Source organism: Trachurus japonicus, chromosome 7, assembly GCF_045865225.1.
Source record: "Trachurus japonicus isolate A0001 chromosome 7, Traja_1.0".
In the NCBI taxonomy this organism is placed as follows: domain Eukaryota; kingdom Metazoa; phylum Chordata; class Actinopteri; order Carangiformes; family Carangidae; genus Trachurus; species Trachurus japonicus.
The window spans coordinates 23,202,878-23,213,679 of NC_140913.1; the positions used below are offsets into that span (position 1 = coordinate 23,202,878).

General features: G+C 45.1%; 1 protein-coding gene across 1 annotated transcript; it reads right to left on the reverse strand.

Moving 5' to 3' along the window:
- Nucleotides 1-8,594: 8,594 nt before the first annotated feature.
- snai1b (snail family zinc finger 1b) lies at nucleotides 8,595-10,802 on the reverse strand. The gene is made up of 3 exons (XM_085782192.1): nucleotides 10,507-10,802; nucleotides 9,662-10,225; nucleotides 8,595-9,316 (listed from the first exon to the last, which is right to left on the reverse strand). Exons 1-3 carry the CDS (start codon nucleotides 10,586-10,588, stop codon nucleotides 9,135-9,137), a joined length of 828 nt encoding a protein of 275 aa, XP_085638318.1. The 5' UTR covers nucleotides 10,589-10,802; the 3' UTR covers nucleotides 8,595-9,134.

Genomic DNA, 10,802 nt, shown 5'->3' on the forward strand with positions numbered 1-10,802 from the left:
CAGACTGATCCAATCCAACTTTGCTTTGAACAACTGGGATAAAAGTAAAACAGATTACGTGATCCTGGATAGCAAAAAAGGGGATTTCAAAATCCAGATAATTCTTATCCAGATTACACCTTTTGAACAACTGGGCCCAGGGCTCTATGTGGGGCTCTGTCACCATGAAAAAGTGTGTGTGCGACAGTGACAAAGGAGAAGTAATTGCGATAAACATTATTTTCTATGCTCGGTAGCTTTTAGTGTCTCCGTGCTCACTGTGAATCATGTGAGTCGTCGTTCTGTCGAGAAGCAGTAAATCTATTACAGATACTGTTCAGGGATTGAATGCAACTTCAAAGGAAACAACTTTATCTTAGCTTTGATAATCTAATGATGTATTCTGATGTCCGTTTAGTGTACAAAATAATTCATAATGTTGCCCCTCCCCCATTGAAAACCTTTGTTAAACTCTGCTCTGAGCTTTAAGATCTGTCTCAAGTGGAGATTGTAATATTCCTAAGCGTAGCTCTGCCTTTTCTTTTAAATCTGTCGAATCATGGAACAATCTTCCAACTAATCTGAAACTTTGTACAGACTTCAATGTTTTCTCCTGGGAAGTCAAACAATGGATCCTAAGAAATCAGTCATGTCAGCATTAATCATGAGCCTAAATTATTTTTAACCTTGGCAAAGTGTGAAGTATTTTAATAACTGTATGTTTTGTTAACTGATATGAAATAGGCCTATGTCCTGAGTGTTTGTGATGTGTGAGAGGGTGTATATGCATATGTGTATGGATGTTTAGAACGCTATGTAAATTGATAATTCTTACATTTCTATTGTTCTTATTCACCTGTCCAGGGACGACGGATGGAAAGTAGCTAGTAAGATAAATCTGGTACAAGGCTTCTCTTCTCATCTCAAGACTAATGTTATTTTGTACATTGTCCCTGATACAAATAAACTTATTAAACTAATTAAACTAAACTAAACTTTCTCGCTTCCACACGGCAGCAGAAAGTAGGTTTAATTTAAATGTCAGATTGTTGGTTTAGTGACAGTGACACAAATGGTCGGACACAGACCCTCTCGCTCCAGACCACAGACAGGTGGGCAGAGGGGTTTTCCCCAAACTACTGGTAGCTACATCAGACAAAGGATGAAGCCTCAGAGGAGCAGGCTGCAGAGATATGTGGTTTTCAACAACACAATCCCAGATTTATTTATTTATTTATTCATTCATTTTTGTTTCAAACTTGCAGTTTTCAACTCGAGTCACACCATTTGATGCAGTTCATCAGATTTCATGCTGCTCAAAACGCAGCAAGACTCCACAAAACCCGTGAGCAGACTTTCATGTGTATAATCAGAGAAATTTTAAGAGGACAGCTCAGTGAAAACGTACGGGAGGGGAGGGGGGGGCGGGTGGTGGTGGGGATTCAGAGTTTCAGAGGCTCTTTTGTTTGGTTGATTTTGAGTTCAATTTTCTAATACGCACAGTACAACATAATTGGATGTCCCTCTGTGTTCCAGCCTTTTAAAAGTGTGTAAGTGGACACCAGTGTGTGTGTGTGTGTGTGTGTGTGTGTGTGTGTGTGTGTGTGTGGCGCATGCGGCGTTTCTATAAAACCTTGGAGATGTGGGAGATAGGCGTCTGGCCCTGGGGTGTGGATTTCAGGCAGGTGCATCGGCGTTGCCCCGCGGCTGCTCAAGGGACAGGACAGAACGGGACAAGGAGGGAGGAGGGGGAGGAGAGGGGGAGGAGGGGGGGAGAGGGGAGGCAATCTGTGCTTTCTGCAGTCACACACACACACACACACACACACACACAGGACCACTAGTTCCCCAACTCAGAGGCTGATCTCCACCCGTCTCGGCCCCCTCCTTTCCTCGACACCCCTCCCTCCATATCCTTCATTGACTGGAATGCACCGGGACAATAGGACTGTCCCGGTCCTTCGGCCGGCCCCCCCCCTGGGCCCACACAGGCCCTGACAGGAGGACAAAAGTGCACCTTGCACCTCTCAGCACCACCAGCAGCGCCCTGGGGGTAAATACCTGAATACCTGTGGTAAATAAGGGGGGAGAGAGAGAGAGAAAGAATGACACAACATGAGGTGAGAGAGGGGAGAGAGGGATGAAAGAGAAGAAGAAAAACAGTCGGCAGCGGCGCTTTTCTGCTCTCACCTGCCAAGTGTAACACAGACTTGTCCAGAGGTCCAAGCAAAACACAACAGCAGTCTTTTTTATTTTGATACCCTCTCCTCTCGTATTAATATAATCACCATGTCGTTCTCTCACATCTATCCTGACACATGCTTTTTTAGTAACACCCCCCCCCCTCTCCCCTAGTAGCCTATGTGCTCTCTGCATTTCGTCCCCTCTGTTAGTCCTCTCTCTCTCATGTCGTGACTTGCTGGTTCAGCTTACTGGCGGTGGTTCATGCACATCACTTTCCTGTCCTGATACTCCTTCTCTTGCACCACATGCAGGGCCGGTTGACTCACAGTTAAAATATATCACAACAGACGGTTTAAAGGACTGAATGTTCGGGATTTTTCTGATTGCACCAATTCCAGTAAATCAAGGCCCTATACTGGTTTCCCTCCTAAATTAATCCTTGTATTTCACTGAATCCCCCTCTGCGCCCCCCCACCTCCACCCTCCGTCTGGGTGATGGTGTGCAAATCAGTGAAATGAAGTGTGTTGAGCCACGGTCACATTACCACTGATGCAACCACAATCACTTTGCTCTCTGTGCAACAAACGCGGGGGCGTAGCGAGGCTGTGTGGGGTCACGCAACTGGAACAAGGGCTCTGGAAAATAGAGCAACTTTTAATAAAAGACAGAAACTTCAACTTTGCATATATTCCATCGGCGTTTCTATCACTGATGGGAACGGCAGCGATGGAAACTGCTGAACTTTGAGGAAATTATCTATTGATGTGATACTTTTAATTTATTAGCTGTCTGCATATTATCATCTCAACGCCCCACGACTGAAACCGCGTGAGAAACTAACAGACGAGAGATAAACATTTAGCTGCAATGGTCCTTGTGTGTGTTAAGATGTTGATGAAATAACGACTTCACAGAGCCCGTGTGTTAAACCTCCTCCTCCGCTGCACCACATCAGTAAACCACACGGTCTCCCTTTCCATTTACATTGCATAACATTTATCAGATCAAGTGTAACTGCACCAGGCGGTGAGAGTCGGTCTCAGATATGTGTGAGGTCACTGTGACATGGAGCCCTCCTGTTGTCACCTTGGTGTAAAGTTCAGTGTGGTGCAGGAAGAAGAACTCAGATGTTTTACTGATATTGAATTTAGACTTCAACATATGACAGCATCATTTGTAAAGTAGTTTTTAAGTATAAGTAAAATGAAATGCAAGTACTTGAAACCATAATGTAAGTAGGAGCACATACAAACACAAGTTTACAACATTTTTGTAATGTTTGTACCAAAATATACAGTGGTTTGAGGAGAATGTGGGCGAAGTTTAAAGTGTTTTATTTTGTTTTTTATCATTTATGTTGATGGTGCATATGTTTAAACTTTTTATTGACAGATTTTTTTTATTTTTTTTTAACTATTTAAACAGCAGGGACAGATATTATAGATTATATGCGAAAATTTTGATTTGTGTGGTGCAGGAAGAAGAACTCAGATGTTTTACTGATATTGAATTTAGACTTCAACATATGGCAGCATCATTTTAAAGGAGTTTTTAGAAAAATATGCCTAAAGTTTTTTTGTTTTGTTTTTTAAGTATAAGTAAAACTGTAAATCTGCATCATACTCAAAATGAAATGCAAGTACTGTACTTGAAACTATAATGTAAGTACTGTAGGAGCACATACAAACACAAGTTTACAACATTTTTGTAATGTTTGTACCAAAATATACAGTGGTTTTGTTTTTTATCATTTATGTTGATTGTGCATATGTTTAAACTTTTTATTGACAGATTATTAAAAAAACAACAATTGAAACAGCAGGGACAGATATTATAGATGAAATAATATATATGGGAAAATTTGAGTGTGTCATTTTTGCATTAAACAAGTATCTTAACTTTGCCTTGTGCATAACTAACTGTATTCACTGCAAACAGACATTCCCATATGCTTTTTTTTTTTAAGCACAAATTGATTTTCCGGATCTCCAAATTACATCAATGCATGGTACAAGATTGTATCTATAATGTCCTACTTCCTCTTGGCCTTCATGCTTATTTCAGTGAATAGAGCTCAACAGCACAGTTCATCTGACCCTTGACTATAAGTAAGCAGTGCAGTAATGGAAACCTGCAGCTACACACGCAGCTCTGGATGGCACAAGGTTGACTGCTGCACACGGTGCATCTCATCCGTCTGCTCTCCTGTCCCTTTATGGCTCATCATCCTCTCCCCTCTGACCCTGTGGGACAGAGAGGGTCTGTGTTTAGGAGGAAACGCAGTACCAGCCACATCACACACACACACACACACACACACACACACACACACACACACACACCATTGAAGGGGACAGCAGGAGTGCGGAGGTGGGCAGGAAATGGCGTGTACCCCCTCCTAGAGGCCATATCCTGTCCTTGGTTAAAACTGGTTTATTTGTCCAGAGACCTGAGCTCTTTGTGTGTGTGCGTGTGTCACATAGTTTTCATACATGTGGACGTCCGTGTGCGATGAGAGCGTCCACAGTGAGGAGGCATCCACAGTCCACAGTGAGTGTACGTATCTCTCTGCCCTCGCAGCACATGTCATTGATCAAGTCTGCATTGCAACATGTGGCATTCCTCTGCAAATTGTACTCCCTACTGATTTGATAAACGGCCCACAAACAGAAACACTCATTCTTCACCAGACACCCCCCACCCACACACACACACACACAGAAACACACACACAAACACAGAAACACACACTCCTCATACCCCAATGTCCAATCTCTTCCCCTCAATCTCTTCTCTTTCATTATCTCCTTATCCCCGGTGCACGACAGACCTCAGGCTATTGGTTTCCCCATCCCATTCCTACATCCGCTCCTCATTTTCTGCAGAAATTCTTCCCTGCCAGTCTGTAAATATTAAAATGGGAAATCATCATCATCATCTTCAGTGTCTTCTTGAGGAAAAAATGTAGATTGAGGGGAGTCTGTTGAGACCGATTGCCAACCTCCAGCAGGGGGGGAAAGGTTCTTTCTTGGGTCAGTGTCATTGTGTAAGAGCGGTTTGAAACATTAACCCAGTGACTTAACCCTGTTGGCTCGAATCTGACCCTCCAGTGATTCAGCTCTACACACACACACACACACCGCCAGCTCTGATTTCAGCAATGTACTGTACTGTACGCCCCCTCGTCCTCGTCCTCGGCCTGGACCACTGTGAACCCCCTGGCAAGAGAGAAAGCAACACTTCACAGACACCCACGCTCATACACAATCATACATCCGTGTACACACACACAAACAGCTGGAGCCGCACCCAGATGCTTTATATCAGCGCTTTTTTCGGACGGGCTGTGTTTATACAAGGCTGACAGAACACTTCCTGTGTCCCAAACATTACCACAACAAACACGCGCACTGACAGCAAAGCAAAGCAAAAGCAGCAGAGGGAGAAATAACTTTGCAATTTCAGCTTTCAAAAAATGTCAGTCCAATGTGTTGGAGATAGATTTGTTTCAGTTGCTGACTCTCAAACTGCTGCTTCCCATTACTCAAATCAAGAGACGGGGGTTTACGCAGCCCTGTAATCTACCCTGTTACACACATGTGAAGCCGTGCTTATGACTCCACACAGCAGGATTGTTTAGAGGGAGGCATATATTCTCCGTTTCCAAGATGACGGCACCGTATAACAAAATAAAACTCATCCGGCTGCAAGTTGTCAAACACCAGGGTTTGTCTGTACACAAAGCCAAACGGGTCTTTTTTGTTCACAAAGCAACATCCGCGGTTCACTGCAAAGAGAAAAAAGAAAGAGTGATTTAATTTTTATTGTTTTCATTTACTAGAGCGAGGCAACAGCGCTTAGACATTCTTTCCATGGGAATAACACATGTGAGAGATTAAAATGAACGGCAATCCCCTTTTCTTCGTAATTAGGTCAGCATAACATTATTTCCTGTTGGAGGAAAATTAAATTATTAGTTTGACTCGAGAGCAGACTGCAAGGACAGAGCAGCCCTCTCTTTCTCTCTCTCCATCTCTCTTTCTCTCTCTCAGACGGCAGTATTGTATGTCTGTCACTAATGGCTCAAGAATGTCACATTAGTCAGGGCCCGCATGCGTGACGCTGCGAACATTAAAACACTTTGAGGAGACTAATATGATATTACACACACCAACACACTCTGAAAAAGAAAGGTGACAGGTCCAGTGATCTCATTGCCTCAAAGCTACGAGGTGATAGACTGCCTCCTACACACTGCAAACCAGAAAAATGTCCCCCTAGCAAGATGTCAAGAGTTAAATTTCAAAATGTCTAAAAACCTATCAGAAATGACGGCTTTTTGTGGATTTTTTTGTTTTGATTTGTTTTGTGTTTTGTGTTTTTTTGAAAACCCATGGGGGCATAGTTTAGATTTCCCAGTGGAGTAATGAATGAACATCATCTGACTCTATAGGATTATTTGATATCTCACATGTCTTCTCAGACAAGACAGTTTAGTCCCCTGTGGCCTGCGTCTCCGCCGCTGTGACTCACTATACCTGTGTAGGTGTGCAGCAGCTAAATGACTCTCACCTCTGACTTCAGAACAGCCCAGAGAGGTTCATGCAAACAAATGGAAAAAAAAAAATCCCCCCCTTGATCAAAGTAAAAAAAAAAAATCTTCATTCAGTAGGTGTGTGTTTGCATGTGTGGCTGTGAGTGTGTGTTCATGTGTGTCTAGTCTTTCGGGTGCTTGTTTACATTGGGCAAGCTAAGTCATGCAATCTGATCCCAAGCTTTTTGAGAGCCTCCTTAAAAAACCTCCTCACCACCCCCCATCCCCAACACACACACACACACACACACACACACACACACATGCATCCACCTCTCAACACTGAGGGCTATTGGAAGAAACGCGCTGTTACCTCACTAAGACATGCTGGCGACAGTGTGTGTGGGTCAGAAGGGCAGCGGGGATTGTAGACACATTGCTACCATATGTGTGTGAACCCTGGACGTTCAACCTCAGCTGGGCTCGTAAACACAAGACTTCCTCCAAAAGTTCCTACAAGGTAACCATCGAGTTTCACCGTCATGGAGCAGATGGCTGCACAGCACAGGACCTGTGTCAGTACCGAGGTTGTTTCAGAGCAGCCCAGAAAGAGCCTCACTGTCCGCGGTGAATGAATGAATGAATCTGTGGCCCATCCCATATGGGATTACAAGACACAATAACAAATACAAAAAACAAAAACTAGACAGTCCTTCCTGTTGGTGTTACCTGCCACACAGGTGTGACATAAATAAACAATTTCAGATTACTTTCAGCACTCAACTATATATATCGCTCTTCGTCTCATTGCCCGAGGCCTTTTCAAGAAATAAAGAAAATGCAAAAATATTCAAATAAAAAAGAAGTTTTAGCTTCTCAGCATCGTCCAACCACACAAATTCGTTATTTGGATCTACTTTACTGAACAATTTTTGTCTTATAGAGTCGTAGAAAGGACAGTAGAACACAAAATGCATTTCATTCTCCACCTCTTGGATGTCACATAAGTTACAAATTCTATCATCTGTATATGTGCTGGTCTAGAGTCTTTAAAAGTTTCCTGCTTCCATCCCCAGCAGGAAGTGGGTCAGTGGGATTCCCACACTCAGCTAATTTCACATCACACTGACTTTTTTTTCCCGTTCCCCAAAAGAAATTTGCTCAGGAGGAACTTCTCTTCTTTTTTTTTTCTTTTTTAAAAATATTTTAATCTTGATTCAATCAGCTGCAGTCAGTGTGAGAACCCCCCCCCTCTCTCCCTCCTCTCTATAGCATATGTTCACCATGTGTGCCTGTGTGCTGCGCTGACAGCGTGGCAGGTGTGTGCAGGTGTTCCCCTTATCACTCAGCATCACACAAACCTGTCCCCGCTCTCCCTAACACACACACACACACACACACACAGCTCTATCTTCCCATTCAGAACCTGTCATGTCTGTCCTGATGAACTCATTTAAAGTCATGGCTTCATACAATGCGTGTTGAAATACTAATTAATAAGAGGACAGACAGAGTAAGAGGGTCTTTTTTTTAAGAAACAAAGCTTTTATTTACATGTGGCAGAAAAATACACAACCTTAAAAAAAAGGCACAGAATTCCCATTTGAAGACATGGTCAGCAAAGTAGTTTATAAAAACAGTGGCTCACAATTTCCCCCCCCAAAAAAATACATGTCTAAATAAAGTAAAGACAGTATTGGTGAAGGCAATTTTGTGTTTTGTTGTTTTTGGTCAATGACACAATATGTGTAGAAGGAGTTTTGTGACGTGGGGCGAGGCGAGGCGAGCGAGGGGGTCACCTGTCATCGTCGAGGTCACAGCTAACGCGTCTCTCAGCGCCCTGCCTGCCTCCACGGTACACCATACACAGACACACAGACAGCTGTCTCAACACACACACAGACACACACACACTTGCTCATTTCCACACACATGCCATGTATGTATAGTATGGTGAGGAATGACATCCCCTGCATACACCACAGACGCACACAAACACACCCAAGCAGCTGCAACATGGCCAGAGTCCCGGACCGGCCGGCACCAATGGAGTTTCCTGGGTATTAACTGCATGTCCAGCTGCCCTCAAATCACACTCACATACACACACAGATGACACAGGACAGGACACAGCAAAAAAAAAGTGCTGCAGCCCAATATGACCTCAAAACAAAAAATCTGATAAACATAAAGTCTTGAAATATTAAAAAAAAAAGGCACTTAGTGAGTCATTGTATAAAAGCATGAGAACTCCAGATTTCCTGTCATGAAATGAGCTGGCATCAATTCCCCCAAATGTCCTCTGGGTGTATTGGCTCTAATCGTAGGGGCGGGGGCGGGGGCGGGGGTGGAGGATCAGAACCAGCGAGCAGCTTCAACTGGCTTATGAGAGCAGTCCAGTCCAGTCCAGTCCAGGGAAGGGAAGGGAATGCGAGTCTATGAGGCAGGGCAGCATCCAGAGGCGTTGTGTTTGTGCAGCAGGGACATGCGGCTGAAGGTCCGCGAGCACGAGCCACACTGGTACTTCTTCACCTCGGAGTGGGTCTGCAGGTGGGCGCGGAGGTTGGAGCGATCAGCAAAAGCCCGATTGCAGTGCTGACAAGCGAAGGGGCGTTCACCTGGTCAGGAGGGGAAAATAAAAAACTTGTTAGCTTCAGGGAAACACTTCATTAACAGGCCAAAAGCTCTGTCCTCAGGTCATTGTCTTTCAAATGGCTGCACAGATAAACAACAAAAGAGCAGGAACACTAGCCTAACTTAGTTAATGCAGATTGCTTTTCTCATGCAGAGAGAACTGTGAGGCTGATTAGATTGTGCCTCGCAAAGCAACAACATTTGCTCACACCTCAGGAGACCGTCAATGAATATAAAAAGAGCACAAGGTGCAACCTGTTGTTGCATTTACAAGCCCACAGAGCTCAGGAATCAATGCTGTGTGAACACTTGGCCGGTGCATACGCTACCTGTGTGTGTGCGAATGTGTCCTCTGAGCAGCCACGGTCTGGAGAAGGCCTTGCCGCAGGTGGGGCAAACACAGGGCAGGGTGTGTGAACGGATGTGCATCTTCAGGGCCCCCAGGCTGGTGTACTCTTTGGGGCAGTGTTTGCAGTGGAAGGCCGGGCGTGCGGACACCTCGGCGGGCAGAGAGGGCGTCTGCTGCAGCGGGGCGCAGTGGGAGAGGTTGTGGTGGTGGTGGGCCGTCTGATGGTGGGACAGCGCAGAGAGGCTGGTGTAGCTCTTACTGCAGTGGAGACAGTGGTAGATGTGCTGGATGATATCCGGACTGGGGGGGTCCGAAGTGCGTCCGCCGTCCTCCTCTTCCTCGCCGCTGCTGCTGGAGGGTGAGCTGCTGAGGTCCAGGGGGCCCAGGGGCGAAGGGGGCAGAGACACCGGTGTGACCGGGGAGAGGGGAGCGGGCAGCGTGTCCATGCCGCTGAAGAACGGGTTGGTGGTGGGATGGCAGGTCAGGGCAGAGCTGTGGTCCTGTGTTGGAAGCTCGGCCCGGGGGAAACTCTCTGGGACAAAAGCTGGCAACACAGAGGAGAGAAAAGTCAGGTGGGTTTTAACTTACATGGGTTGATAATCTAATAAAGCACTAAACTAGTTTTCATTCTCGGTGTCTTGTTACTGCATTCACCACAGGCCTGGCCATGACTTTTCCCATTAGCACATTTTCCAGTTCATTGGAAACACCTACACTCAGGAAGCCACATGCATCATACAGGTCACATGGCTCAGATGTGTCTTAAGGTAAATAGAAGAGATCAACTACAGATGCATCAAACTCAATGACTGAGGACAATCTTACCACTTTGACTCTCCAGCTGGCTCTCCCTGTAGTATGGCTTCTTGCTGGAGAAATACTTCTTCACAAGGAATGACCGAGGCATGTTGACGTCTGGCTACTCCGGTGAATCAATGTGCGGATGTGGGGGGGAATATATAAATATATCAATTCCCGCGGCGGGGTGCGCTCAGGTGCAAGAATCCGTTCCTCAGTCAGCTGCAGAATCCAGGAAACGCAGAGATGCAGAGATCGACAAGACCACTACCAAGTCTGCATGTATCTCGCTGGAGGAGTCGCAAAGTTGCCTCCTCATATAG